This window comes from Pollachius pollachius (assembly GCF_949987615.1).
Source record: "Pollachius pollachius genome assembly, chromosome: 1".
Taxonomy (NCBI): domain Eukaryota; kingdom Metazoa; phylum Chordata; class Actinopteri; order Gadiformes; family Gadidae; genus Pollachius; species Pollachius pollachius.
Window position 1 is genome coordinate 31,765,818 of NC_136934.1, and position 27,766 is coordinate 31,793,583.

A 27,766-nucleotide genomic window follows, 5' to 3' on the forward strand; every position below is an offset into this window, starting at 1 on the left:
ATGGCCCTATTTCTGTTGTCATTCATTTATAATAAACAGGGCAGTGCGTTTTTGTACTGGCGCTCTCTTGGTCCCGGGGTGTAGATGCAGGCGACTCTGCAGTGACTTAGCATGCCTGTCTATGAACTCATTCATATTAATTTAATCTTGTGGAAGTGGACTCTATAATGGAGGCAAGAAGTACACATACTCTGTCTACAGATATCCTGACTTGCTCCTAAGATAGAGACACATAGAGATAGAAAGATTATGGAGATTTGAAAAAGTCTGCTCTCTGATGTTAAAGCAGAAGATTATGACGGTAATCCCGAGTTGGATGGAGAGAAGTTTGGATAGACGGACCAGAGACTGAGGGCAGGAGTTGATGGGGGCAGGGCGGAATGAGCATTTTGCACAGAAGCAGTTTGGTAAGAAATGGGCAGTGGAGAGGGAAATTTTGGCATGCGTAATTCAGAACTGTATTCTTTTGCACTTTGCTTGAACACAATCTTGTTGAAATGTTGTAGGCAAACTCAAGTGACCCCGTGGGCACTTGCAATACACCTGCTTATGGGCTCAAATTTTTGATTGTTTTTTATCTTTTATTTAGATATAAACTGAACTGCCCATGGCCCAGTGCTTTCAAATTATGGATTTTTTTTACATTTGGGTGAATGTCCAAATTAATCCTGGATTTTCTGTCCATGGCAAATACAATTGAAAGCATGAGACTTCACGTGTCACCTACTCAATTGGATTTTTATCACCCAACTTAGTACGTTTTTTCTAGGTCAACGCTTAACTTTGTTCTCTGGTAGAAAAACACATAATGAAATCTGAGAAAAAATATTTATTAAGGGTACAATTTGAAGAATACAGTACCTTGGTCAAAAACGGTATTCAGTATGACCAGTACAAACATCGTAAGATTTTTGGTTGCACAATTGAAATCATGTTGCAATTGTGCATACTGTTACATTTAATCTATCAACCTTGTTGGATATTATTCAAAATGGTTGTTATTCCTAAAAAGCACATAATTTCCATATCTTACCAAAACCATTTAATCTACACTCTGTCTGGGCAATAAGCGTATTCATAGTAGACAATATACACAAGATTTATTATTACATTTTCACTATTTTGATATTGGTTACTTTCTAGCCAAAATGTCCTTTTGGCCATTATCCCAAAGTACCCTTATCCAAAATCATATATCCACACATATTATTCTAGTTGCAATAAATAAAAATCTGTAATATTATTTCAGTGTACAAATGATTCATTCATTATTATTCATTGTTAATAACAATAATTATTTTAATATTTCCAAGTCAATTGATCATCAAATAAACCTTTTATTAATCAAAGAGTACAGTGCAAAGACACTGCAGAAGAATAGTATTTACATAGTCTGAAAGATGGGAGGCTAGGGGTTTATGAAAAACTCATGACAAAAACCAAAGAAGACATTCTAACTGGGAGAAGAGAGAGAGACAGAGAGAGAGACATGTATTTACTCCTTCATGGGCTCGTAGTGAATAAGACGCATAGCATTTTCATTGTCGATCACCCCTTTAATAAACTCGCCTTCTGCCAATCGTTCTGATAGGAGAAAAATAAAAGAGAAAGATGATAAGTAGGTGGGAGTAACACATCATCAATTCTTGATACCCTTCAAGAATAAACAGTAACGCATAATATTGTCTTTCACACACATTTGGGGCTTAGTTAAGGATTTCCCCTTGCTACTGTTTGTTATGCTCAATATAAAATCTCATGACTAGCGATGCTGTAACAGGATTGAGCTTCCCAGGTGAATACAATGCTTGTAAGGTCTTAAGCCATGGATCAGATGCCACAACAGAACACATGTAAAACTTAATCTGCAGAGGCTGTGCACCCAGCTGCTGAGACTGGACACAGAGAGGTTTCCCCTCCTCTCTCCCACTCACCTTCACATGGGACAACGTGAGCTCTGGTGAACTCCCAGCAGCAGTATGCGTGTGTTTACGGTGCGTGGGGAGTGTGTGGGATCCACCTTACCATTGTCTTTCTTCTCGAAGAAAGCCCACAGCTTGTCGGCTCTTCTCTCGGCTGAGTTCTCGTCTCCGGGGAGTTTGTCCAGGTCCTCCTTGGGGATCAGCTTAAAGATGGCCTGAGTGTGGGGGGGAGGGGGGGGAGGGGCATACATGTTAATTGTGCACAATTTTCTGGGTGTAAACATTTACAGACCCTTTAGTAGTGTTTCTCAGAATGACATAGGCGGAGGAGTGTAATCAAAGCATGTAATCAATATTGGAGCAAAGTAAATATAAGTTGCTCCATGATATATTTTTAATAATAATAGTTATATTATTATTATGATGTGCAAATATCAATGCTTTATACCATAAAAAAAATTGGACGATCGATTCATTGTTATACTATAACTGCTCATAATGATATTATGGCAAAATGAACCAAAATAGTTAGAGCAAATGTAATAGTCCATATAAGTGGTAGAGATTATCAGAATATATGGAGCAGGCTAGCAACATGAAGGATTTGGACTACAAGGCAGTCTGCTGTATGAGAAAAGACACACTAGAGTCTAGAGTCTAGCCTGTGTGTGACAGGCTTACGTCGGTTCATTTAATCGACACTGTGCCACTACTTCTACATCTACGTCAGATATCAGTGGGCCCTCCCTTCACAACAACAGCACTGAAGGAGAACTAGAACAATCCAAATCATCCTTTGAAGGTATTTAGTCTCCCAACGATATAACATATCATAACCAAGATTATTTAACCGAAGGGAGCTTCTCCCAGTGTTTGGCTGTCTTTTTTTTTTTTTTAAAGATAATCGATCATTATCATGTGTATTTATGTTTCTGTTGGTTCAACATGGCCAGTCCATACAGTTTTTTTCCCTCCCCCAGAGGGATTGCCTGAAGCCACTTAGCATCGTAACATATGTATGTGGCAGCCGTTTCACTTCCACGGGTCAGGCCGTCTCAGTGTGTGTCCCACATACGGAGGGGAAAGACTCCTCTAGAACATTGAAGACACCTAGATTAACATGGATTAGTGCCAAGACTCAGACCACAGGCCAAACTGCAAGATGTCATTTTTCTCCTCCAAGGCTCCGCCTCCATCCTGCTCCGCCGCCTCAGGCTGTGGCTGCTCAACGAGGTTTTGTTGAAGTGCAGCATTCTAGTTTGTTTTGTGAATATACACACATCTATTCACATTTGCATTTAATGCAAACATTTTGAATTGATTAAGAATTCCAAATTAAAGATCAGATTATTTTTTCTTTTTTTGATTCTTGAAACACTTGACATTTTACTCTGCCGGTCACATTGGAGAATGTACATGCTTTTAGTTTTCCAGTTTGTTAAACTGATGAACTAGTATTGATGAAAAAAATGTTTTTTTTCCCACACATTTTTATGGTTGTTTGTATGATGGAAATTTGAGCACAAATCCAAACATGTGGGTTGCAGGGCTGAGATGCTGTAAGTTTCTTAAAGCCATACTGCTTTTTCATTTACAGTACAATTATACTGTACACACTGCAGACATCACCTGTCACCTGGTAAGGTTGCAGACTAAAGCATACATATTTGCATCTTCAAACATTGTACGTGTACTTTATGCTATTTGAGTCTTGCGTTATTTTTGGTATTTGAACTTTGACCTCCATTTGGATTGCTGTAAAAGATAATACCTGTTTGAGCTCTTAATAACTATCACTATGCATCAATAAATATATAACTGTAAATTACAATTTAGATGTAAAGGTGTAAAATACTTTTTTACTGAAGTAAATTGGATTACGTAAACAGAAAACACATTGGAGTAGACTAAGCATTGCTTGAGCGCAGAATTGCCTATATCTGAGTGTTAAACCTGTAATCGCATAGATTATCTGGATTGCGAGGCTCAAATAGGGCGACTAATTAGCCTAAAATATTTAGAAGGCTGGACTTTTTCCAAGGATGTGACCATTCTATATTCTTTCTTAACAGGAATGAAAATAAAACCAAGCGTTGAAAGTATGATGAGGTAAACTAATGGACCACTAAACAGGATAAGGGCCACTAGTTAATCCATAGAGTTCAGCTTTCAGTCTTCAAAGCAGCAGGATCTACTATCGACGACGGTTGCGTAGGGATTCCCTTAATTTTGAAATTATTTTAAAAGTCCTTGTTTGTCACCATCTACTACTCTCCTAGATGAGATATAGCATTTTTAAAACCTTCTTGAAGCACTAGTACAGCCGTCATCCACTATTCTGCTGTCATCTACGTCCCCATCACAAATAAGACCATGCATCGATAAGCATTGATCATGACCACGATATCATCATACCCCCAACACACCACACACCTCAACCCCAGACCTCATTCCTCTCACCTGGCAGATCTCCGTCACCTCCGTCTTTGTGATGTAGCCGTTCTTGTCCACGTCGAACAGCGAGAAGGCCCACTCCAGCTTGCGCGTGGTCTTGCCCGTGGAGGTCATGTGCAGCGCGATGATGTACTCCTTGAAGTCCAGCGTGCCGTCGTCGTTGGTGTCGAACGAGCGGAAGACGTGCTGGGCGTAGCTGGTGGCGTCGCTCTCCGGGAAGAAGCGGGAGTAGATCTGCTCGAACTCCTCGGGGCTGATGCGGCCCGAGGGACACTGCTTCTGGAAGTTCTCGTACCACTGGCAGATCTCGGTCTCCGTGAACTTGGTGTTGAGCTTCAGGTCCTCCAGGATCTCCTTGGAGATCGCGCTGCTGGTGGCGTTTCCCATGGTGCTGGATTAGATTGTTTTTTAGGAATTTCCCCCCCTTTGAGCTGCTGCCCCACTGGTCTTAGTACTGGTCCCTGTCCTGGTCCCTGCTGTGCTTGTCTTTGGAGGTCTTCCTTTACAGGTCAGATCTGCAGATGCCCTGTGTGTGCACACACTGTGTATTCTCTTCCGAGAAGAAAGGTGATTTTTGGGCCTCCGATTATTTCTCCAAGATGCAAAGCAACGGGAAAAGAACAACAAAGTCTAGTGAGATAAAACAGGAAATTCTCAAGAGATCTTATTAAACACTGTACCGCGGTGCAGGCCCAGTGAGTCTAAGCACCATGTAAGTTATGTAAGTCACCTACCTCTTCGATGTGTTGATGTGTGTCAGAGACCAACTGTTGACTGACTGGCCGGTGGGAGAGGATGAGTAAGAAGACTTAGTCTCCTACCATGGATGCCTGGGTTAATTATGTTAATACGGGATTTAAGGTAGCTGAGCTTCTGAGAGAAATGAGCCCTGCGGCCTATGTCGTCTCTACTGCCTCTCTCGCAGTTGGCTGAGATAGTAGCTGACTTATTTACTAACTTATTTATTTACTTATTTATCTTTTGTTATCAAACTGTTTTGTCAGCACCTATAGGTAGCCAAATGTGATGGGGGGACATGCATTTGATATGGTACTAAATGGAGGGATGGGGGCATAGTGAATGTGGGCCTCATGGAAACAGCAAATAAACAAAGTGACTCTACTAGTGGATAAGAACCCCTGTTGTGAAGCTCAGGATTGTTTCAAGGTGTGGTTACATAACTTCTTGATTAGGTTAGATCACATTACATTAAACAAATCCTTATATTTTTTTTAAATGTTTTTAATGCTGTACAAAGTGTGCTGGAGAAGACTATGGACCGAAGAAACAAGAAGACCATGCAGGGTGTGAATGATCTAGCGTTGTGCTAAGAGCCTTGAGGGGGCTTAGTTGACAATTGACTTACTTATTCTGAACTGCCATCTGCACAGGAGAATTATAGCATGGTCCATGTGACCTGCCCAAGCCGAGCCCCACTCTTCACCTTTCCCCTTAAACCTCTCTGATTAGGAATCCCACCACCCACCTCCTCCTTCACACACACACACACACACACGCACGCACGCACGCACGCACGCACACACACACACACACGAACGCACACAACACACACATATTTATGTAGTATTTTTCCCCACAGGGCAAAGAGAAAAGACGTACTCCTTTGAGTTGATGGAAAAGAGCAGGGAAGGCCAAGGGGAGGGATATAAGAGCCTTGTTAACACAACATAGAAAAAGCAGGAAGGAGAAGGAGGAGGAGGAAGCCACTGCATCATCTCGTTAGAAAGATAAAATGACCGCTGATAGACATTTCCAGGGAGGCAGAAATGTAGTGTGTGTTTGTGTGTGTGTGTGTGTGTGTGTGTGTGTGTGTGTGTGTGTGTGTGTGTCTGTCTATCTATCTATCTATCTATCTATCTATCTATCTATCTATCTATCTATCTATCTATCTATCTATCTATCTATCTATCTATTCATGTATTTTGGTTCTCTCGTCTTGGTGTTGAGCTTTTCCGACGAAGACACAATTATTAATTTTTAGTGTTCAGGAATAAGGCATTGGGTAAATATCACAGATATAGTTTTGCTTCTGTTCATTAGTGAACCATCTGCCTGCTTAGTCCTTCCCTCAAGTAACATAAAAACAACGTTAACTTTCTGGTGGAGGTTATACGAGCACTAGAAGGTTGAATCCTTGTTTACAATGTGTAACAAACACAGCTAAAAATACTAAACAAAAAAGGATGACTCTTCTGTGATGGAAAAAAATAATTGTAAACAGCTTTTTTTGGCTGTAAATGTTTAGATGAAATGGGTTTCTTTGCAACCCGATCTGTCCAATATAGCAGCCAAAGTCACTTCCCCAGCCTTGTAAAGTGGAGAAGTAAATTGAAAATGTATCTCAATTATATATATAGACATGTACTCTATTCCTAAATGATTATTCCATAAACATATATGTTCCGCTGTTGGATTTTCTTCCATCTATAAATATTCACCCAGCGAGTCCATCTATTGGATTACGGAAGCCCCGCCTTTTCTCGCCTTGTGTCCGACTGAGCCAATTATCATGAACATTATCCCTGTGACACCCATGTGCAGGAGCACTCACACCCCCTCCCCTCCCAACAGACTAGCCTTGACATCCGACCTATAGCCTGGGCGGCTCTTAAAGGCCAAGCTGCTGCTGCTGGGGGATCCGTTCTTCAGATGGTGACCGTGTTGAGGATGTGGAACAGGTGGTGATGAGGCTGATTCTAGATCTGTTTCTGCAGCTCAATCCTATGTAGAGCATGTAGAGATCTGGTAGACTGCCACCCGACTGGTCGTCTGGCTGGCAGATATGTCTTAAAAGATAAAGCTTGAAGACCAAAGACGATGCACATTGATGAGCATTCAGCAAATAAAGTGCATATAGAATGTGTTCATAGATGGACTTTAGCGCTGTTATGAAGAACAAAAGCATAAAATAACCAATTTCAAACATGACAAATGTTGCATTATGATGCGACAAGGTTGGCCTTCTAGTATCCTGAATGTAAACATATATCTTTCAATATACAAATAGTTTTCATATCTATGTATATGTAAAGACATACATAACAAAGTGCACTGCCAGGTGTGAGGCGGGCATCTCCTACAACTGTTTCATTGACATAATATTGGCCATGTCCCAGTCGGCGGCTAATAGGTGTAGCCTATACTAGCCTACTGTAGTAGCACTGCTTGTGTCGTAGCACCACCAGTGTGTGCCATACCTCTCCTCCTAGCTGCTCATCTGTGATGTGTACTGGGAATATGTGCAGACCAACATCCCCCTCACCCCATCCTTACAGGAACATGTTGGCTCTCCACTGTGCTCTTCTCTAAGCACAGAGAATGTGCTCTGTTGGTGTGAGATGTGTGATAGGCCTACGGGCATAAACATAATTCAAGATTTTATAGTTTCTTATTGTCATGGTAACAGCAGTGGCTGCATGTTAAGTATAATTTACAATTTTAACCTAAGATTCAGAAAGGCAAGAGTGTTTTCCTATGGCATGGAGACAGCAAGGCATGGAATAAAAACATGTTTTTGGAAAATAAGAAATAATCCTTTCTGTGACTAAACAATTCCTCTGGGAGTTAAGGAAAACAAGAAATAAGCAGAGGAAGGGAGTGCTCTTAGATAAATACCAGCTAATGGTTCATAATGGGTCGTAATGACAGACAAGCCTTTCCTATTCAACACATGAGCCGGGTGGAACAAACAAATGATAACAACAATCATAACAACTGGCCGCCATCTTGCAGGCCCTTAAGGTGGTGAGGCAACGTGACAAAGTAGCAGGCAACCAGTCCTCCCCACTCCTTTATACTGACCACTGGCCAGGGGAGAGACACAACAGCATAATGAGGACCTGGCTGATATGAAACATTAACTGGATCTTTATGAATTATACATTTATCGAGTCATATCCTTTTGCCCTCAATACCGGGGATGCGTATAAGGTAGGTGTTCTCATAACCTTTCCTTTTGTAATATTAAAGTCAAATAGATTGGAGCTCATATTTTGTTATATCGGATAATACATAATTAAATATTTCGTTATTATAACTCACAAACTGTGGTTGTGCATAGGGAGTTAGTGTTTCCTGTTTGCGGTTAATAAAATACATTTAATCTTCGTTAACATGTCCTCAGTCTTAGTTGCTTTTGATGAAGGCTATCTCCTTCATTTTTTTTTTTTACTGCAATTGAACATTATATTCTAGGATATTCTAAGTCTGGCTCCAGAGGAGACGACCCAGGACCTGAGAAGAGGGACACATAGCAACGAGCACCGTTGATTGGCCCCTGCAGGACCCCTGACACAAATAAAGCCTAAGATGACATCTAAAATGGACGTCCTGGACCCTTCTACTTTGCCCTCCTCTGAAGCTACAGGGGTAACCTTTGACCATAAGTCACAGACAGTGACCTTACCGGGGGGGATCGTCTCTGTAGCAGGCGTTACCGTGGTGACTGGGGGCTCAGAGATGACCTGGGGCTCCTGCATGATGGCGTTAGGGTTTTGGGGCACTCTCATTGGGGTTAGCGTACTGGGGCTGGGACTATGGGACCAATCCAATCAGCTGCAGGGGAAAACCTCAAATCTGCTGGTGATTGGCTGCGTGATTCTGGCCATCAGCGTTGGGATGCTGGGCAACGTTGCCCTGTACTACCTGCTGGGGAAGAGAAGGAGAGAGAGGACACGGGAGGAGAGGGAGGATGGGAAGGTGGTACTGGTGGAGGAGACCCGAAGAGTCATAAAAAGAGTTACTGTATGAGGTGAATGAATCGACGAGATGGACAGGATAACTTAAGAGTCCCTGTGCATTTCGATTTTTATCATATTTTGATATTTATCATGTAATTATCCACAGATATTCACTAGCTCTTGCTTCTTTTTTTCTGCTATGGAAACATATTATAGTGGATATGCTTCCTGATTAGGTGATATGCTACCCATAATATGCCTTAAAGTGTAATAACAAGCAGATTTCAACACACGTCTGCCAAACTAAATAAAAACAAGCGGCAGAGGGCAGTGTTTATTTCGCCATCTACTGGACTGTTGTATGGATTACTGTCCATACAAATGTGCCGAGCGCTGCCCTCTCCGGCAGCGAGATCGTGCAGGTCTCCTCCATCTCCGGCCAAACACACAAATGTCTACTGAGCGAATCTGGACCAGATTCTGACCCCGTAGGAAGTTTGACTTCATTCCACATCGCTTTTCCTGCTCGCTTTTCGTGCCTTTGGATGATGGGGAAACCCTTTCAAATATAACTGTTTAATACTATCATAACGACCATGCATCAGATAGGTTATTAAAAAGGTGTACAATTCAGTTTTCTTAAACTTACATTTAAGAGGAGGATCGAAGTGGAGAAGAAACGAAAGGAGAAGACTGAAGTCAAGAGGGAGGAGAGATGCACATTGGGAGGCCTGCAATGCTGTCAATCATACTCCCGGAGTTGGTTTGAGACAAGTCGATGAGGGCCCGGTCCCAGGAAACACTTTGGTTAACTCAAACCTATTACGAACATTAACATGATCTATTGTCATAGTCTCCATTTAAATTGCATTTGCACATTTACATTTGCATTATTTTGGATTTTGATTTTTTTTTTGTCAATTTATGCTATTGTACTACTGTTTTGTATATTATGTTGTATTTTATTTCTCATTTTGTGCTTTGGCTATGTGAATTAACTTTTAATGCCATTAAAGTCCTTTGAAAAGCATGTTTTAATGAAATGATGGTTACATTATATAAATATTTCTATATATTCTTGTGGTTAGGATCATGTCATGGCCCATACTCGTTAACATTTGTATATGAATAGTGGAATATAACAAAGTAAGATATATGCAGTATATTGACAGTATAATGGTGCTGATGTAATAGTTAAGATGTATACCTGGAGAACTTTGAACATGGGCAGCAATAACAGTAGTACATATATATTAATAATAATAATAATAATAATTATAATAATAATAATAATTATAATAATAATAATAATAATAATACAAGTAGTAATAGTAGTCATTTAATAGTATGAATTTAAATTGTGCAGTTGCTCTATGATATGAATACAGTTGATACATTATGGACCTGATATGAACAGCATTGGACAGTGGTATTAATATGAAGACACTATGGGTGAGGTATGTATAGTAGGGACAGTAGTATTAACATGAAAACATAAGATGAGATACACACAGTAGCTAGTATAAAAATGTCTAGTTTCTGGTTGCTTCATAAAGTAGTTCTTCAATTTTGTTTATATATTCCATTGAAAAACACTCCTTGAGTCATTGTTTTGTGATTGTGGATACAGAGTAATCATAACAGATGATCTCTCAGTAGAGGGCGCTACATTACTAACCAGAGGTAAGTCATTAATTAGAAACATCTAGAGGCAAAATAACGTTATAATAACATGTAATAAGGTGTCAGCCAATAAGTAGCCAAGTTCAGCCTCGACTTTGAGTTTTTGTTTATGAAAAAAACAAGAGCATATTATTACTGCCTTTGCAGCTCTACATCTTTTTTTGACGACCATCGTAAATGCGTTTTTCCTCTACAGAAACGGTAAGGATGCATTCAACCAGGTATTACAGGCATGATCACAGATTGATAGTATCTATGTTGCTCGGATCACCTGATATTACCAGGCTTAAATTGGTCACGTGTCATTCAGGAAACCTTTTTTTCTCCATTGCGAAACCGAGTTGTCAATGCCCCGCCTTTACCTCACGTTGATTGGTCAAAGTTAAGAAGTACATTGCGCTGATTGGTGGGACAGATGACTCTCCTACGATCATGTCTAAATTAAACAACTCCCCTTCTTTAAACGGGTCTATGTGTAATTGATAGCGTCACTCAAATACATCGATAAGAATTTGGTTACATGGTACTAATTTCAGAAACTTTACGCGAACGGTAGTCAGGTAAGTTTGACCAAAATAGCACTGGACCACTTTGAAAGAAAGTGCTTACTCCGCCAAAGTTGCTGTCTTCTTGTCTGTCTCTCAGCTATGTCTCAAGGTGTCTCCTGTCACTTACTTATGTATCGAGCGCAACATGTCCGTGCTATGTTATTATCAAAACTGCATTGAGTTGTGAACATTAAACCTGTTGCTGTCATTCAATTGGACCATAGGGCAAACTAAGCGCTATCGGGCTTTCCCTTCGCTAAGACTGTAATCGGTCATGGGGTTGTGTTTATACTTGCTCTGGGCTGTATTTGGCTATATGCATATCTTAAACGAAAGTTTTTTAAAACTAATTGCAACAGTTATTTCGGATATAGCGCTCAATATACACGCAAGGTGCATACATTTAAAATGGTACCTTATGCATCATTTAGAGAGCCTAATGCAGGTCAAAGGATTTGTGCGCAACACACGTTGTAAGATATCAAAATATAGATCAATATAAGACTGCATGTGTATAGGAATGCATCGATTCTCAAATTTATTTTCATTAAAGAAAGTGTTATTCGTGCATTCCTGAGATCATGAGGGTCAATAGTACATGCACAGCTTTCGCATCTACTTTATGCGTGATCTATGACTATTCCCTGTGATCTGGTCGTCAAAACGTTTGATGTTCCCATCAAAGCCAAGGAACTAAATCTACATATAGGCCTACTTGTCATGTTGAAAACCAACGAATATAAGCCCTTTCCAAACATACAAGTCTCCGGATGGCTTAGGTTTACTATCATACATGAACATAGCCATGCAAACTGTAGGAATCTCAAACCATAGGCAAATATTCTTGCTATAACCCTTCCTTTTTCTTTCTTTCTCAGGATGGATACCAAGCAGCATCTCCTGAGCATAACATTACAGTCCAGTACAGTAGGATACAGTACAAAATCAAAATCTAAGCATGTCTTGTAGTAGTGTAGTGGGAAATTGGTGATACAGGAAGTAGGTGAGCTGTGAGTGTAGATATGTATCTGATTGGCTGGAGAGGTATTCATACAGAAAAGGGGAAGCTCCACTTTCGGGTCTGCCCTTAGTATTTTACGCATACGGTCATTCAGTTTGTTTACGTCAGTTTAGTACACATATTTTGAAATGGAGTGTAGTGAGAGTATCCTGTGTAGCGCTGGAGAGCTGGAGTTGGACCCTGACATTGTGAGTGAAGAAGCAGGCAAGCTGTATTCTGAACTGCAGGTAATGGCCCTAACTCATCAACTATTTCCTCAGAAATACCATGATTGTCAACCTTTTGTTGATATAATGACATTTGCTTGCATGTGGAGCTTCATTGGTGTTGGTGTTGTCATTGGTCTGCATCAGGTTGATGAAGAGCATACATCTGACTGGTTCCTTTGATGTGGTTCTCTCTCTCTCTCTCTCTCTCTCTCTCTCTCTCTCAGACGGTGATTGAGACTCATGGGGCCGGGGTGGTGGAGTCTCTGGTGCCCATCCTTGTCTGGGTCCTGGAGGGGCTGGCCAGCTGCCGAGCCCAGCTGAGGGAGAGCCAGGAGGAGGGTGAGAAGGGGAGGGTGGAGAGAGAGGAGCTGATGGAGCGCTACCAATCAGAGAAGTCCCTGAGGAGAGAGAGCCAAGAGGTAAAGTATGGTGGCCCTTTTGTGTGTTTTATTTGGGGAATGGTAAGGAAAAGGCAAGGGGGCCCAATAGTCCTGGGTTTGGGCGGTTTGACTCACAGCCAAGATGGTCTGGGTTTGAACCCCACAGCCACAGTCCACCTGTGGGCATCCTCGAGCAAGACGCATACCCTCAACCTGCTCATTCATCATTCATCAACAACTCTGTATAATAGTGTCTACTGATTAAGAAATACCAATAGTAATTAGTGTAGTAAATGGCATATTTAATCAATTTGGAAGCTGTTAAGTTTAAATGGTGTTGCAACATGCTTGATCATGTCAATCCCGTCTTTCCTCAGAGGTATCATGAACTAGATGACCAAAGTGAACAGGAAAGGAGGGCCATGCGAGCCAGGGAGATGGAGCGGGAGAAGAGAGAGAGAGATCTGGAGAGGAAGGCTAGAGAACAGGCTGACCAACGTGAGTTCTCGGGTCATAAGTTGTGTGTTAAATGTATGCGCCATCATTGATAAAGCCTGCTACCTATTCCCAACGTGATCCTTTTCCTAATCCTGCTTCTTGTGTGAGGCAGAGCGTAATGCTTCACTGAGTAACTCAATGTTCACTCCTGTGACATTAGAAGTCATGCCTGATGCATACTGTCTTTTTAATGCAGTGGTGGCCTTGGAGGAGCAGAAAGTTAGTGTTGCCAGAGAACTGAGTTTACTGAAGAATACTCACAATAAGGTCAGTTTGTGCTAGACATTCAGGATGTTTGGTCCACAAGCTTGTCAACTTGCTTGTTAATGAGGGAAACTTATCTTTCAGTCATTATCACCAAATGATGAATATTGTTTTTTTTCTTTTAGTTGGCGCTTGCTTTTCGAGAGCTGCAGGAAAAGAAAAAGGATTCTGAAAGAGAGACTCTTTCAAGGTTTTTTATGGCTAATATTTTACAATAAAATATAATATAATGTATTAAACCAGTTTATAGTAAGACTAGTAAAAATCACCTGCACCATTATTATGTTCTGTTTGGTCGATAGAAACCATGGACATGCCAGAAGTTCTGAAACGCAAACAGCCCAACTCCAAGCTGACAATAATGTTGACGATAAAGTAAGCATCTCATTCTTCATCTTAATATTTATAATCCCAACAAATGGATGACCTTTTGGATGGATGACCTTTGACCTTTTCCTTCTTTAAGGCTATTTCGAAATCACGTGGTCACTCCGATTGCCCTCCTTTGAGGGAGCCAGCTGCCCCAGAATTGAATGTGATTGACATTGAGAGAATGCCGTCCCCAGACCCGTCCTTTATTAATGACATCATAAGCTCCACCCCCGAGCTGTCTCAGCTGCAGGACCTATTGGATGGCAGGTGAGAGGATGGAGATTAATTTATACTGAACTACTCATAATACGTGCCGCTTGAAAGAGTGGGGGATTAGTGTGAAACTGAATAGGGGCTGTTGTCAATTTAATGTTGCAATACTAAACATCTCTTAGCTCATAGCTTAGAATTACCTAGATGTACCTGTAGTCAACTGATGTAGTACAAAGAAAATGCTGGCCAGCCCTTTCTTCTCTCTTTGTCTACAAGAACGTCTTGCAGGGGTCATGTCTCATCTTACCATGGACACTCCCAGTACCCATCCATCTCCCACCACCCACACGGCTAAGCTACATTGAGTCAGTCAGTTCGCGTAACACAGCTGCACAGCTGTTAAAGTGGACATAACACCTCTCTAACTTAACTCATCAATGGTGTGGTTGGTGACTGAGGGACTCTGGGTCTGGCTCACTGCAATCACAGACATGCAGATGTTTGGGGAGGGGGCAAGTAGTTCAGGTTTAGTGAGTGTTAATTCTAATGAAACTCTGCCTACTAACTGGGAAGGGCTCAATCTTAAACTATAATGAAACATTACACTGGGTGTTGCTCCTCTGCACATATAACAAGCAGTCTTGTTGTCACTTATCCTAACTGTCTCAATATTACATACTTCTGTTTCAACACACACATAATGCTAACTCAAAAAAAAATTCTATGTAGATTCTTTATTTTATCTATATTTAGGAAAAAAAGGGAACGAGCATTTAAAAAGTAACTGGGGTCTGCTCTTGTGACACATATTGTTAAGTTAAATACATTTATCCTACACGGTTTTTCTGTCACAGATCCGTGGAGATAAATTATTAATATTTATTACACGGCTCTTCTCAATGCTGTGGAACGCTCCGTTCAATTGAATGGGCCTTCCCGACTTCCGGCGGTGAATTATTTTGATAATTGACCGTTGCTAAGCATATAATTACCGCTGTCAAGGAAAGTGGATTTTTTTTGCCCCTGATTCACGTCTGGTATCACTCTGCAATTCATCCGGTAACTTATCAACCCTAGCTTGCTAAGCGACGTCAACGTCTTTGGCAGACTATTTCTCTGCTGATCAACACTACGAATGGTAATTGTAAAAAGGTAATTTTTTCATTTTGGCAAATAGCCGATTTCTAATAGCTTTGTGTCCGTTTCCGGTTCGCCATGTCGGGGCTTTTTTTCCGATAATGACAGGCGTTCTATACATTATCCCTTACGTATTCGAACTTCAGCAAGCACGCCCGCACACACACAGTGCCATCCATAAAATGCCCTTGAAACTTTATTTTTTCTTCCACTGTTTTTAGCGCACGAAGTCAGACAGTGGTGTCAGGAGCAGGGCCTAGGACCAGCTTGGAGGAGGAGATGATGGAGGCAATGGTGAACAAGGAGGAGGAACATAGGATAGAGGAGGCTGTGCTGGGCCAAGACAATCAAGATAAAATGGAGCAGAAGGAAGATGAAGGCGATATTGAAGAGGAGGAGGAGGAAGATAGTCTGGAACAGGAGCTACGGAACACAGATTCTGTGTTTTCAGAGCTGTCTGAGTTGAGCCGTGATTACGTAGACAGCGTTGACCACGGGGCCAGTGTCCGAGGTATGAGTTGGGTTTATATTTGTAAAATACATTTGGAAATTGTGAAAGATGAAAATTGTGATATAAATATTAAATATAAATGTATATTCCTGCCTTAAGGATTAGAGCCAATATGGTTTTGTTAACTAGGGACTATAATTGTCAAGGACCTCACGAAACAATCTTTGAGTACGATTGATATGCATTTGTTCAGGAGGTAGAGCGACTTGACTGATTAAACGGAAGGTTGCTAGTTCGATCCCTGGCTCCTCCTAGCTGAGTGTCGAGGTGTTCCTGAGTAAGACACCTAACCTAACTGCTCCCAATGAGCTGGCTGTTGCATTGCATGGTTGGTTTTGTATATGAATGTGGCTGAACAGAACAGAAAATAGGTTACTCTAATCGACTATAGGAAAATAAACTGTAGGCTTAGTGAATGAAGAGTGTATTCTAGGACTGCACCATTTGTATGAATCCATGATGGGTTGCTTTGAAGCGAAAAATCGGTACTCGCATGAATACCTTTTTTTTGTTTAAAACTTCTAATCTGTGTGTGTGTTTATACAGGCAGCGTGGACCAGTTGGAGGAGATTCTTTCTCAGTTTGAGGAACTGAAACACACCCAGTGAGACTTTCTTATTTGTTTTTGTTGTGACTTTGTACAGACTTGCCTAGTATTAATCTATCAGTATGCAGATAGTTACGTGCACATTCCTGGTTCATTTGGCATAAAACCAGAAAAACTGAAAACATAGCATGAATCTGCTATTCTTATTTTTTCCCTTTTTTTGTTTGTCTTTCTTCTTTTTCAGTGAATTGGTAGACGCAGCCCGCAAGGCTCTGATATCTCGGGTGGAAGAGCTGACCAACGATCGCTCAGCTGTTAAACTGGAACTGACCTCTTCGCAAGAAACGGCCTCTCATTTAGAGAGTAGGATGAAGGAAATGGAGCAGGAAACCAAGAGGTACACAGCATTTCCCAATCAAAATGTTGCTGTTATATTATGCAATATATATGCAATATATTGTCTTACAAATAATACACTTCTTTGGATGATTTATTCTATCTATAAATCCATTATATCATTAATAATGATGTTTATTATTTGCTTGTCTTAGGCTTCGGAAAGAACTGGAAACCTGCCAGTCTGAAGACCCTGATGTAAGAAATTATTTATATTTTCTACCTTTCAATCTAGGTCTATGATAGTGGTCAATGGAGACCTGGAGAATGCTTTGCCCTATGTGACATTCCTACATTCCTACGGGCACTCCATACCTGTCTCTTTTGATTATAGGGCGCTCTACCCACATCGATGCGCCGTTTCTCCAGGTCTGAGATGGCTCGTGTGGTCATGGAAAAGAACCAGTACAAAGAGCGTCTGTTCGAGCTGCAGGAAGCAGTGAGGCGGAGTCAGGTCCTCCGGTCAGTACACTTCAGATAGGGGGAATAAGTCAATTAAAAAAATCTTTAACTGATGTACTTATGAATAAGTACAAGGCTTAATAATTAACGCAATGTCGAGGAGACAAGAACTGAATTGTTTTAACCTTTGTTTCATTCATCTTTTGATTTGTTTGACAGTGCCACTAAAGATGTGAGGATAACAGAGGAGAGAGAGAGAGGGGTTTGGGGAAGGTGATTTTACATTTTGTTTTTTCTACTACGATCATTATGATCTACATACAGTTAATCAGGCACTGATGCATGTTCAGAGTGGTGTGTTGGGTTCACCTGTAACATGTTTCTGTCTCTTCAGGTTTCACCGTCTGTTCGGCCGGCCCAGGGAGCCTTTTGTTCTCGCTGCTGCTCAGGGCTTCACCAAGGCAACGTCCCCTGCACTCAGTCGCTCTCCGCTGCGAACCCCACAACTACAGACTGTCAATCAGACTCAGACGGAGTAAGTCACCGCACATATTACACTTGGTTCAAGGGGCAGGATAGTCTAGGTGTTGCTGTGGTTGACTCCCAGTCGAAAGATGCTGGGTTCGATCCTCAATACCCGCAGTCTACCTGTAGGCATCCTTGAGCAAGTTTCCCCCTACCCTTACCTGCTCATCTATAGCCTGCTTCTAAAATGAATCAATTTAATTTCTGTATTCAGCACTTTGAATGAATAAACATCAGACCAATGACTTGATATTAAATCGCAACCCTATTTGTCCCACGTGTGATTTGTGATTGTAATGCGTGATTGCAATGTGTGATTGAACAGATTAATACAAGATGGACATTCCTCTAGCTCTGTGTCCCCTGCTGCTCTCTCTCCACGTGTCAGGAAGAGGGAACTCTACAGGGAGGTTCGCTCCCACATCTGGGGAACGCTGGGAAAGCGGCAGCTCAATGGATGGAGCGTGCCTCTGTCACACACACAGGTAGGAGTCCAACTTCAATAGCTTCTTAGGGCGTGTTGATCGTGTCTGTGGGCTTTGAAGTGCGAGGTTGACATTAAGTTGACGTTAAGCCAAACGACAATATATATACAAAACTATATTTCATCTTAGTCATGGTTTTGCTCATCTCCCTTTCACCAACATTCTCTGCCTTGGTTACTCACTTTATGTCTCTGCAAACACAAACCCTTGCCTATGTCTGGCCTGTCTTTAGTGATCATTTCAATGCTGATTTATTTTCAAGGAGTCAATGGAGTCTACCCCTGAGCCTAAAGATGTGCCCGCTCTGTTGCAACTACGAATGCTGGATCAGAGAGACCCTAGCGCTAAGGTACATCACATCACACCACACATAAACATTTGGCACATTTGGCTCTCTATAAAATGATCTACTGTTTGTCACAAAACAGCTGCATCCGCCTTTGCACCACACCTGGGCCTGCAGTCATGGGCCTTATTCACTAGTTTTGTTCTGTAGCTCAACTGTGCCGTTGCTGTGACAGCGGAGATCTCGGGAGAAGCTGCGGTAAGTGTGTGTGTGTGTGTGTGTGTGTGTGTGTGTGTGTGTGTTTTTCCACCCTACCTTTTAATTGCACCTGTGATCCTCCTCTAAACACCACATACTGTGCCAACTCAGAGCCATAACCACCATTATCGATGCATGTAATGTCAAGTTTCCAACCACCCTGTCCATCCTCATCCTCCTCCTCCGTCAGTGCTCTGTGTGGCTCATGTCTGGCCTGGGCTCCTCCAGTGAAGTCACAGTGATCGACCCAGCACGCTCCAACACAGTGCTGGACCAGTTCAGCCTGCCCCCTACCTCTCCTGCCCTCTGCATCTGTGCCGTGCCCCCCACTGGTCAGTGAGAGAGTCAGAGGCCACTGTGCACATTCAAAACCCTGTCTTCATACTACATACAATTTCCATTTACTAAAATTAACCCTTGTCAAAGATCTTTGTGTTTTTTTTAAATGAGTGATTCTCTTACCGAAAAGACTCTTAACTGTACCTCTAACACTTTGGGTTTGGATGATTCTCTTTTCATCAGGCAACACCTCAGGAACTGTATGGATTGGAACTCAGGAAGGAAGGTAGTTCCTGCTGAATGTGCCGTTTCTTGAAATAACATTCAGAGTGAAATTCTAGCTCCGACGATAGGAGTTGCCCATACATTTAGTTCTTGACACTAACCTTTTTCTTTTCCCCTCTCCGCAGTGTGCTGGTACATTCAGCGTCGACAGGAAGAAGGCGATGTATGCAGTCTATTTCTCTCTCAGAGGGTGTGCACTCCCTCACGTAAGTTAAAAGACTTCGGTCTGTTTTCCATTGGGACACGGTCATTCTGACCAATCCTCCTAGGATAATGTGTAAATGAATGTGAATATTAATGTTATACTTTATACTCTTTGTTGATTTCAAGTGTTTTCCTTATTTTAGGTATTCCTCCAACCAAGTCATAGCTGGCCTAGCTGACGGGACACTAGCTTTTTTCTCTCACAATGGAGGTGAATACATTCCATAGTTTTCCATTTCTAAACCAGTCTTATCACCCAATGTTGAATCAACATGGTCGCAACTTGAACCGTAATGACAAAAACGGTTTGGCAGGTGGCTGGGACCTCCCCTCACACCGGGTGATGAACCTTGGCACCACGCCTCTCCAGCCCCTCCGCTGCTGCCTGGCTAAAGGGGGCCGCTTGTGGGTTGGATACTGGAACCGTGTCCACGTAGTGGATATTGAAAGCAAAAAGGCTGAGGTGAGCGAGTCAAAGCAGTGCGTTGTACTTTTCTTCATAATAAGACAAAAGTGCAACTTAATAATTGTCTTAATCAGTGCGTTAATCATTGTTGTACTCTTGTCTTAATAGTAAGACAAGAGAACAACTTAACAGTTGTCTTAATTAGTGGGTTAAGCATTGCTGCACTCTTGTTTCACCATGCAGCAGAACTTCTCGGTCTCTGAGCACAGCGAGCAGCAGGTGCGCTTCCTGTGTGCAGCAGGAAGTGGCGTCTGGACGTCCTGCCGCCTGGACCCCCTGCTCAGGTTGTTTGATTGGTCCAGTGGACGGCCGCTGCAGGAGGTGGACCTGACTCCTCTGGTCACTAAGACGCTCGGTTTGTGCACGCTCTTATAGCCCCTGTTGGAACAATTACTATTGTGAGACGTCTATTGTATTATTATACACAATAATAGTTTTGTAACCGTTTAAATATTCAGTTTTGAAATATGATCATGAGACATATTTCAGGCTTAGTGAATGAATACCCTTCATTTAAATGGTCAATATGTTTGGCCAGCTGCAATCCAGTATGCAACACAAATAAATATTTAAATACATCGAAAGGCAATTCAATTCTAACTTATGTTTTAATGTTTATACCTTGAATCACATAAGTTGCATGTCGACAGCTTTCTGTTCGTACTAACCGCATGTTTTCCAGGTCAAGCCTTCCTGTCCATCTCGCCTCTTCAGATCTCTGCTCTAACTATAATCTCCAGCTGTCTGTGGTTGGGGACTGGCAGTGGTGCTATCTTCTCCATCCCCTTGACCATCAGTGAGTTATGTTCATACATTACACTACGATCTATGGTAATGAAATGCATACCTTTTTTGACTTGTTGCTGCTCTCAACATAACCCACAGCGTCAGAGTTGCTGTCCATCCCATACTGCTCTCTGGCGGCTGCCCAGTTGTGTTACCATGGTCACAGACAAGCCGTCAAATTCTTCATCGTCGCACCTAGTATGCGCTGGTTTGGCATTATTTAAATGTGTATATATTCAATATTGTGCTGTGTAGTAGAGAAGTTCTTAGTTGCATGCATTCTGAAAGTTACTTCCTTCTCCTGCAGACTGCTTGACGACATCTACTGGTGGGGATAGTTGTACTCCATCACAGTTCATCCTCAGTGGAGGAGAAGGCTACATCAACTTCAGAATTGGTGGGTTGAAAATCACTAAATTCTTTTTTTTTCTTTTTTTTAAAGAGCCTGGTATTCTTTCAATACTCATTTTCCTGCAGAGGTTTAAAAAATGTCTAACAGATCAGTTGACTCTCACAGGAGACGATGCAAGTGATGGCTCCACTGAGCTGCCCCAAACAACACTCAGCCGTTCTGAACGCAGTCACATGATCATCTGGCAAAGCCCCACCCCTTCTGTTCCCAGCTCTGCACTCTGACATGGCTGACCTTAATGTCCGGAGGTGCTTGTTTAAATTGTACTACAGCAATGATGAATGATGCATTAAATAGACAATGTTGTTCAGTTTGCACTTGACTAATAGCCTAAATTCATAACCCTGCCTCACTGTACCTTTAAATTACCTGTGAAGCCTTTGTTGAACTCATCAATAATACAGATTTTATCTTAAGTATTATGTTATATGTTTTGTCTTTCCCACGTATTGTTCAGAATTTGTAATCGTAACCACACAAAGTATTGATGATCTGTTGTCTTCTAAACAAATCAACCAAATTTTTTCCAACTGAGGGCTTTTGTCATGTAATGTTAACCACACTAATTTATTAACTGGTAATTACATCTCTTAATTAATCATCTCTTGATTAATTGTGGGATAGTTCCTGGTTAAGAAGACAAAGTCTTGCCATCTTATTTTTGCTCAACCTTCACACATATCTGAATACAGCCCCTATTACTAAACAGGGGCGTTGTTTTACCCCTGTCATGTTTAGTAGCAGATTCACATGGTTGACTAAAAGTAGGAAATGTACTTTCTAAATGCTACGCTCCATTTCCTTCTATTTCGATGTGTTGTTTTACCACATCCATGTTAAAATCGGTCTTAAAAAAGACAATTGTTATACTACAAAACCATCATCTGTATGCAAAAATGTGTGTGTGTCTCGATATATATTGATCCTACTTATAAATTATCAATGTCACAGATTCGTTCTGTGAAGAAAAGTATTTATTTTCTTAATTGTTTGTAAGGTCATCTGTCAATTATATTGGTGTGGTGTTATGGCTGCTTTGGTCTAAAGTATTCTAACATATTGGACGTGTCTTATGCAGTATGGGCTATTTACTGTCTCGATTTGTGCACACTTGTTTCAACAATCATCTGACTATTATACTTTTGTAAATGTAATATTTTTTTGTTAAAATATATTTTTAATGGTAATTGAGTTGGGTTATTTTTACTGTTAGCACATGTTGCATTTGAATAGTGAGATCCAAAAACGTTTTCACTAAAGCATATGATACATACATACATAGCAAAAAAAATATTACACTCTTTTTAATTTAAACACTTTAATTGTAACTTCATTTACCAATATTTCTAGAACGTTTGCCCCATGTGCCATCCCCATGCTCGGCCTACAAAAAAAAAATGAAGACCTGAAGGATGCATGGCCTTGAATCATTTCAAATTGACCCCTGGCTTCAGGCTTCACGGGCTGCTCTGAGACCTGGGCATCCGAATCCTTCGGCTCAGATTGCGTGCGAGGCGGTCGAAGGCGGTGCCCCCTAACTTCTTTGTGGTGGTCAGTCCTTGGATGTTTCCGCTGTACCAGATAACCCAGCCCCCCATGGAGAACAGCACCAGAAGGGCCCCCGAGTACACCAGCAGGTCCCCGAAGTCCTGACCCTCGAACTCCAGCGAGGCAAAGACGCCCAGCAGCATGGAAAACACGCCCAGCAGGTCCATCGCCACGGCGAACACCAGAGCGAACTTACAATGGGTCAGCCCATCATTCTGCACTGCCATGGCTACGCAGAGAGAACACAGAAGGGGTAGAGGGGGAGCGTGGGTGTTAATGGAACAAAATCCACTTACAAACCTGTATACTTGTATATTTTGAGAGATGTATTTATGTTGGATCCTACTTGTCATCACACAAATAGGCCTAGAGAATACTTCAGCAGTTATGTCCAATAACAAATAATTTCTGAATATGTGCTTACCATTTGTCTCCGCGTTGAATATTGTATTTAATATATAAAGCCAATAGTCTTGTGTCTTCCCAGCTTTCCGGATATATCCTACTTTGCTAAGGTAGAAAACTGCAGTGCCAAACGACACTGCGCCTGTATTACCTGTTTGGCAATCCCCACCTGAACAGGTTTTAAAATAAGGACGCACCTCAACAGGATGCGAGTGCTGCCTTGTGTCACTGAATCACATTGCAGACCCACAGTTTCATGACAACAATCAGTACTGCATTTTGGAATTTACTAATTACTTAACTGTACCTTTGTTAATACACATATAATGTTTTCATAGTAAAGGTTCACACACAGCCTATTAATTGTTTTAATAACTCAAGTAAACCCTTTGTCGCACACAGGTTTTCATTGGGTCCCAGTATTATTACTACCGGAAGTGACGTCATGTGCGATAATTGTTATTGTTAGCTTGTTAGCTTGTTAGCTAGCGGCTACTTGATTCATGAATAGAGATATGACAGAGTTATAACATCTTATTACATGTGAACGGTGAAGTTATTACAACTGTAAAAAGGTATGTGCAGATATTTATTCAAAGGATGTATCGCACGGAATTCTCCTTCTTAAGTGGCGGAAGTACAAGTCTATATTTTGAAGCAAGAAGGGGAATGTTTTTTATTTGTAGCTAAATACGTGCCAAATGTATTGCTAATGTTAGCTGGAATCGAGCAGCCAGCCTCGGAAATTATGAACACACTTGTGCAGTCCCATGTATACAAACAATAAACGTGGTTTTGATGTTTTGTTGGAGTTGTGCATTATATTCCTTTTTTAACCCTTTGTCATTTAATATAATTAAGCAATCAAAATGGAGTGCATTCGAGATGTTTTGGGAATGTCTAAACAAGGCGATCACGAGTTTCTCTAATTACTTGGAGGCACATGTCCCTTTTTCTACGTTGTGAAGGTGCAAGACCAGCTGCTTGTCATAATTATACTGATAGTCACATATGCGGTTGAATATGGATTAAAAGGAAGAATGTTTGCTTATTTAAGAGGGACGTGATGGAGGAGGGAAACAGAAACGAAGGTGCCTCCACAGCCAAGAACCACACAGCGTCAATTCAACTACAGAGTACGTTTTATAACTGAAACAAGTTTGTGTTTTGTCCTTTCAAATAAGTCATAACAATTATTTTTTTGACACAATCTTCTCCTCAGCTCCAAAAAATGAGGACACCTATGAAATAGCTATCCCGTATGAAGAGAGCAGCTTTGAACAACAAGGGTTTTTCAACCAGACTGATCAGAATTTTGAGGGTGAATATCACAAAAAACCTTTGGCTGGGTTTAATGGTGTTCAGACGTTGTTTTTGTTATATTCTCTTTTACCTATACATTTTTACTTTCCTTTATAGAATCTGCCCCAACTACTGGTTCGTCCGCCCCTAGTAACTCATACATACTGATCACCAACCTTCGAACCCAGCTGCAAATCTCTCTGGAGAAGAACTCCTGGTTGCAGAAGCGGATCGAGGACCTGGAGGAAGAGAGGGACTTCCTCCGCTGCCAGTTGGACCGCTTCATCTTCTCTACAAAGAGTCAGGGTCAGGGTGACGGACAGAGCCACTATAGTAATGGTAAGAAAACATTTCAGCTTCATTATAACAAAGGCTGCCAGAGGGTGTTGGTGGCAGGTTTAAAAATGTTTGTCAATAGGGCCTTCAGGTACATCAGGATTAATACTTTTTTGTTGGGCTAGCTCCACCATTTCGAGAGGACTCAGTAAAGTTGTAGTACTGTAAAATCCTAATTTTCACGTTAGTATACTGTTACTAGGACCGTTGTCCTCATGCGTGCGAGGACCGATCCCATAAGAAAAAATAATCGTAGGTTAATAATAACTAGATGAAGACCAAAAAACATTACATCCAACACAATAACCAACATTCCAATTCTCCTATGCTTCAAAAATGGAGGCGGTCGTTGCAATGTGACGTCATTATCATAAGCCGTAAATATCGGAATATCAGAATAAATCCACTACATTCATACTGGTGTTCTGTTTCTATCATAAGGATATGAATCAAGACGATTCAATTGGAGGGGCAGAAGAGAGGAAGATCGTCCCGTTGGTAGACATGACTGATTACAAAACTTTTGATTATTTTAACATATATCAGATCATATCAAACTAATTTGTTATGACTACTTCCTGCTTACAGAGCCGCAGAAGTCAGATTTCCCCACACGGCAATTTAATCAACGAAGGCCTGCTCCTTCAACAATGCTGGCATCCAAGAATTCAAACCCAATGGCTAATCAGCTTGGCTCCCTGAACGCATTGTTCAACTCTGCATCCGCCCAGGCACATCTACCTGGCCATAGCAGCACCAGTTCAACTGCCAGTGGCAGTAACACCAGGCCGACCATCAATGAATTGGGCAGCCATGTCAACGTGGGGCAAGGTGAGATTGTTTGGCTGTCAGGCAGAATCTTATTTCAAAATGTGACTATGAATGATGGATTTGGTTCTTTGTGGTGGTTTATCTTTCTAGTTATGCTGACAGATTGTCCTTGGACTCTCTTATCAGAGCCTCTTTCACTGCTGGGGGAATCGGAAGAGTACCTGGAGCAGGAAAGCTATCTTGATGAAGAGCAAATGATTACAGGAGAGCATGGGTTGCCAGAGAATATGAACGCTAATAGACTCGCGATAAAGAGGAGGAAGATTTTCCAAGCACCAAGGGAGCGACAAAGAGGTGACAGATAATTGAAAATAAATATTTAAATGTTCTTCATTACATAGCTTATGTGTCATCTTGCTTAATGCAAATTCCTTCTCATTAATCTTCTTGTTCTTGCTGTTCTCCAGTGAAAGATGCTGCTGGTGTTCTCTTCCGCTACAAAAAGATCCTACTGACCTACCAGCGTCTGAAGAACATGTCCAAAGCCTTCCAGATTCACGGTGTGGATCGAAACACAATAGCCTCTACCACACCCATTGCAGAACTGCTACTAGTAGCCCCAGAAAAGGTGGCAGAGGTGGGCCAGTTCGATCCTTCCAAGGAGAAGTTGCTGGACTACGCCCGGCGCTGCTACATTACCATGGATGAGGAGACACTCAGCAGGGTGCAGGCCCTGAAAAAGAATAACTTGCTTCTGCCCATATCCTACAGGTTTAGACACTGAGGAGAGGAACAGAGGATCACACTCCACAGGACGTTGGGGTGGTTAGGAAGGGCAGGTGAGCTGCTGCAGCAGGCCAGCTCCCCTGATAGGAATATAGATGTCCAGAGGCCTTTTGAAATTATTTTGCCTTGAGATTGTCTAGGACGTGGCCATGGAAACTGTGTTTCGGACCCTTCTTTTTAAGACACACATTTATATGCCTCACCACTTTTTATTTTAACAATCGATGAATAATCCTCAACAATCCTCATCAAGTAAACAATAATCACCATAAGGGAAGAGCAATTCTAAAAATTAACAATTAATGCCTTTACCTTTTGAAGAAAGAAGTTGTTTTAATTGTAACCTGTTTATTTTTTCTCCACATTTTCCACATTTAAATCATGTAGATGAGATAAGAGGCACAGCAGAACTTTTGTCTGTGTGGGTTGAAGAAAGCATAGACGCAATTTGATCCTTCTTAAGGTTCAATGGTGAATGTGATTAAGGAGAACTTGGGAGGACACCCCAGTAGGTTTAATTAATCATGAATGGAATATTAGACTCACCTGCTTCAACTTGGTGTCAAGGAGACTATTACTTTTTCAGGAAATATGCTGACATGGGAAAAATGTCCATTTCTCTTTCATGTTGTCTGTAAAAGTTCCGTCCACAGAAAATAGTTTTTTTCATTTTTTTTCTTTTTTAGAATCATTGACAGTTGCAGGAGCAGTATCTGATGTATTGTACACGTGTGTGTACATAGCCGAAGTTCCAACACTAGTCCCTTGAGGCACGTTGAGAGACAGCAGGTGTTAATACAAAGGGCACCTGCTGCCAACAACTTGCATTTACAGTTGAATGGCTAGGGCCTGATTCAGCAGATATTGATTGTTCCCTTTTCTTTAAAGGGAAAATAACTGTGAGATATTTGTTGACAGTGTTTTTCTTATGCATTGAGGCTATTGAGGAGATGGTAGCTTACTTGTCTTATATAGAAATTGTGGATAGCCCACCTTTTTAGGGTGGGTCATTTGAATTCCAGGTAGCCTAAATTATGGATAATCACAATATGTACATGTATATGTTTTAATATTTCAATAATTGACAATTGTTTTAACATTACATTTTATTTTTTGCAAAGAGCTTCATTCCTTTTAAGCGTCTATGTCATTACATATTTAATCCTTTGAGACCCACCTAGTTTGGAGTCCTCATTTTGAATTACAGTGTTGGTTGTGAAACATCAGAAATAAGACAAATGACTTTAGTGGCTGCATTTTATGAATGCTTTGATGTCATATGTGTTATTTGTGGAGAGAGGATCAATCTATTAAAGAGGCTGCTGCTGTTCCTATCGATCTGTCTGTGCAGGACTGGACATTTCCTTTTTATTCT

The 27,766-nt window shown here is 41.3% G+C and overlaps 5 protein-coding genes across 9 annotated transcripts; 3 read left to right on the top strand and 2 right to left on the bottom strand.

The window, feature by feature from the left end:
* Positions 1-1,457: 1,457 nt before the first annotated feature.
* Positions 1,458-4,763, bottom strand: rcvrn2 (recoverin 2; the record flags this gene model as incomplete). Its single annotated transcript, XM_079730647.1, has 3 exons — positions 1,458-1,584; positions 2,026-2,137; positions 4,383-4,763. The coding sequence occupies 3 exons, from the start codon at positions 4,761-4,763 to the stop codon at positions 1,496-1,498; spliced, it is 582 nt and encodes a 193-aa protein (XP_079586773.1). The 3' UTR covers positions 1,458-1,495.
* Positions 4,764-8,177: 3,414 nt separating this feature from the next.
* LOC307080703 (uncharacterized protein) lies at positions 8,178-10,106 on the top strand. Its single transcript, XM_079743534.1, has 2 exons — positions 8,178-8,327; positions 8,592-10,106. The coding sequence occupies exon 2, from the start codon at positions 8,706-8,708 to the stop codon at positions 9,144-9,146; it is 441 nt and encodes a 146-aa protein (XP_079599660.1). The 5' UTR covers positions 8,178-8,327; positions 8,592-8,705; the 3' UTR covers positions 9,147-10,106.
* Positions 10,107-11,208: 1,102 nt separating this feature from the next.
* LOC307086097 (C-Jun-amino-terminal kinase-interacting protein 3) lies at positions 11,209-22,407 on the top strand. Of its 4 annotated transcripts, none has more exons than XM_079751146.1 (28): positions 11,209-11,319; positions 12,186-12,555; positions 12,762-12,956; positions 13,295-13,415; positions 13,612-13,682; positions 13,805-13,869; positions 13,982-14,054; positions 14,146-14,318; positions 15,623-15,912; positions 16,459-16,516; positions 16,704-16,856; positions 17,011-17,053; positions 17,190-17,317; positions 17,477-17,530; positions 17,652-17,792; positions 18,108-18,267; positions 18,530-18,616; positions 18,764-18,811; positions 19,002-19,143; positions 19,334-19,376; positions 19,501-19,581; positions 19,723-19,790; positions 19,894-20,042; positions 20,229-20,400; positions 20,728-20,841; positions 20,931-21,029; positions 21,139-21,228; positions 21,349-22,407. In XM_079751146.1, the coding sequence occupies exons 2-28, from the start codon at positions 12,457-12,459 to the stop codon at positions 21,465-21,467; spliced, it is 3,036 nt and encodes a 1,011-aa protein (XP_079607272.1). In that variant the 5' UTR covers positions 11,209-11,319; positions 12,186-12,456; the 3' UTR covers positions 21,468-22,407. The 4 variants fall into 4 exon arrangements, with proteins under 4 accessions (XP_079607272.1, XP_079607273.1, XP_079607274.1 ...); XM_079751147.1 differs by having other exon boundaries at positions 20,232-20,400; XM_079751148.1 differs by having other exon boundaries at positions 18,135-18,267.
* A 137-nt stretch (positions 22,408-22,544) lies between these two features.
* Positions 22,545-23,351, bottom strand: LOC307086122 (transmembrane protein 238-like). Its single transcript, XM_079751181.1, has 2 exons — positions 23,216-23,351; positions 22,545-23,020 (listed from the first exon to the last, which is right to left on the bottom strand). Exon 2 carries the CDS (start codon positions 23,016-23,018, stop codon positions 22,701-22,703), a length of 318 nt encoding a protein of 105 aa, XP_079607307.1. The 5' UTR covers positions 23,019-23,020; positions 23,216-23,351; the 3' UTR covers positions 22,545-22,700.
* Positions 23,352-23,671: 320 nt separating this feature from the next.
* On the top strand, positions 23,672-27,726 carry ccdc106a (coiled-coil domain containing 106a). 2 transcript variants are annotated; one of them, XM_079735963.1, is made up of 8 exons: positions 23,672-23,771; positions 24,254-24,332; positions 24,419-24,517; positions 24,616-24,837; positions 25,276-25,332; positions 25,423-25,665; positions 25,756-25,959; positions 26,073-27,726. In XM_079735963.1, the coding sequence occupies exons 2-8, from the start codon at positions 24,263-24,265 to the stop codon at positions 26,387-26,389; spliced, it is 1,212 nt and encodes a 403-aa protein (XP_079592089.1). In that variant the 5' UTR covers positions 23,672-23,771; positions 24,254-24,262; the 3' UTR covers positions 26,390-27,726. The 2 variants fall into 2 exon arrangements, with proteins under 2 accessions (XP_079592089.1, XP_079592090.1); XM_079735964.1 differs by having other exon boundaries at positions 25,792-25,959.
* Positions 27,727-27,766: the final 40 nt, after the last annotated feature.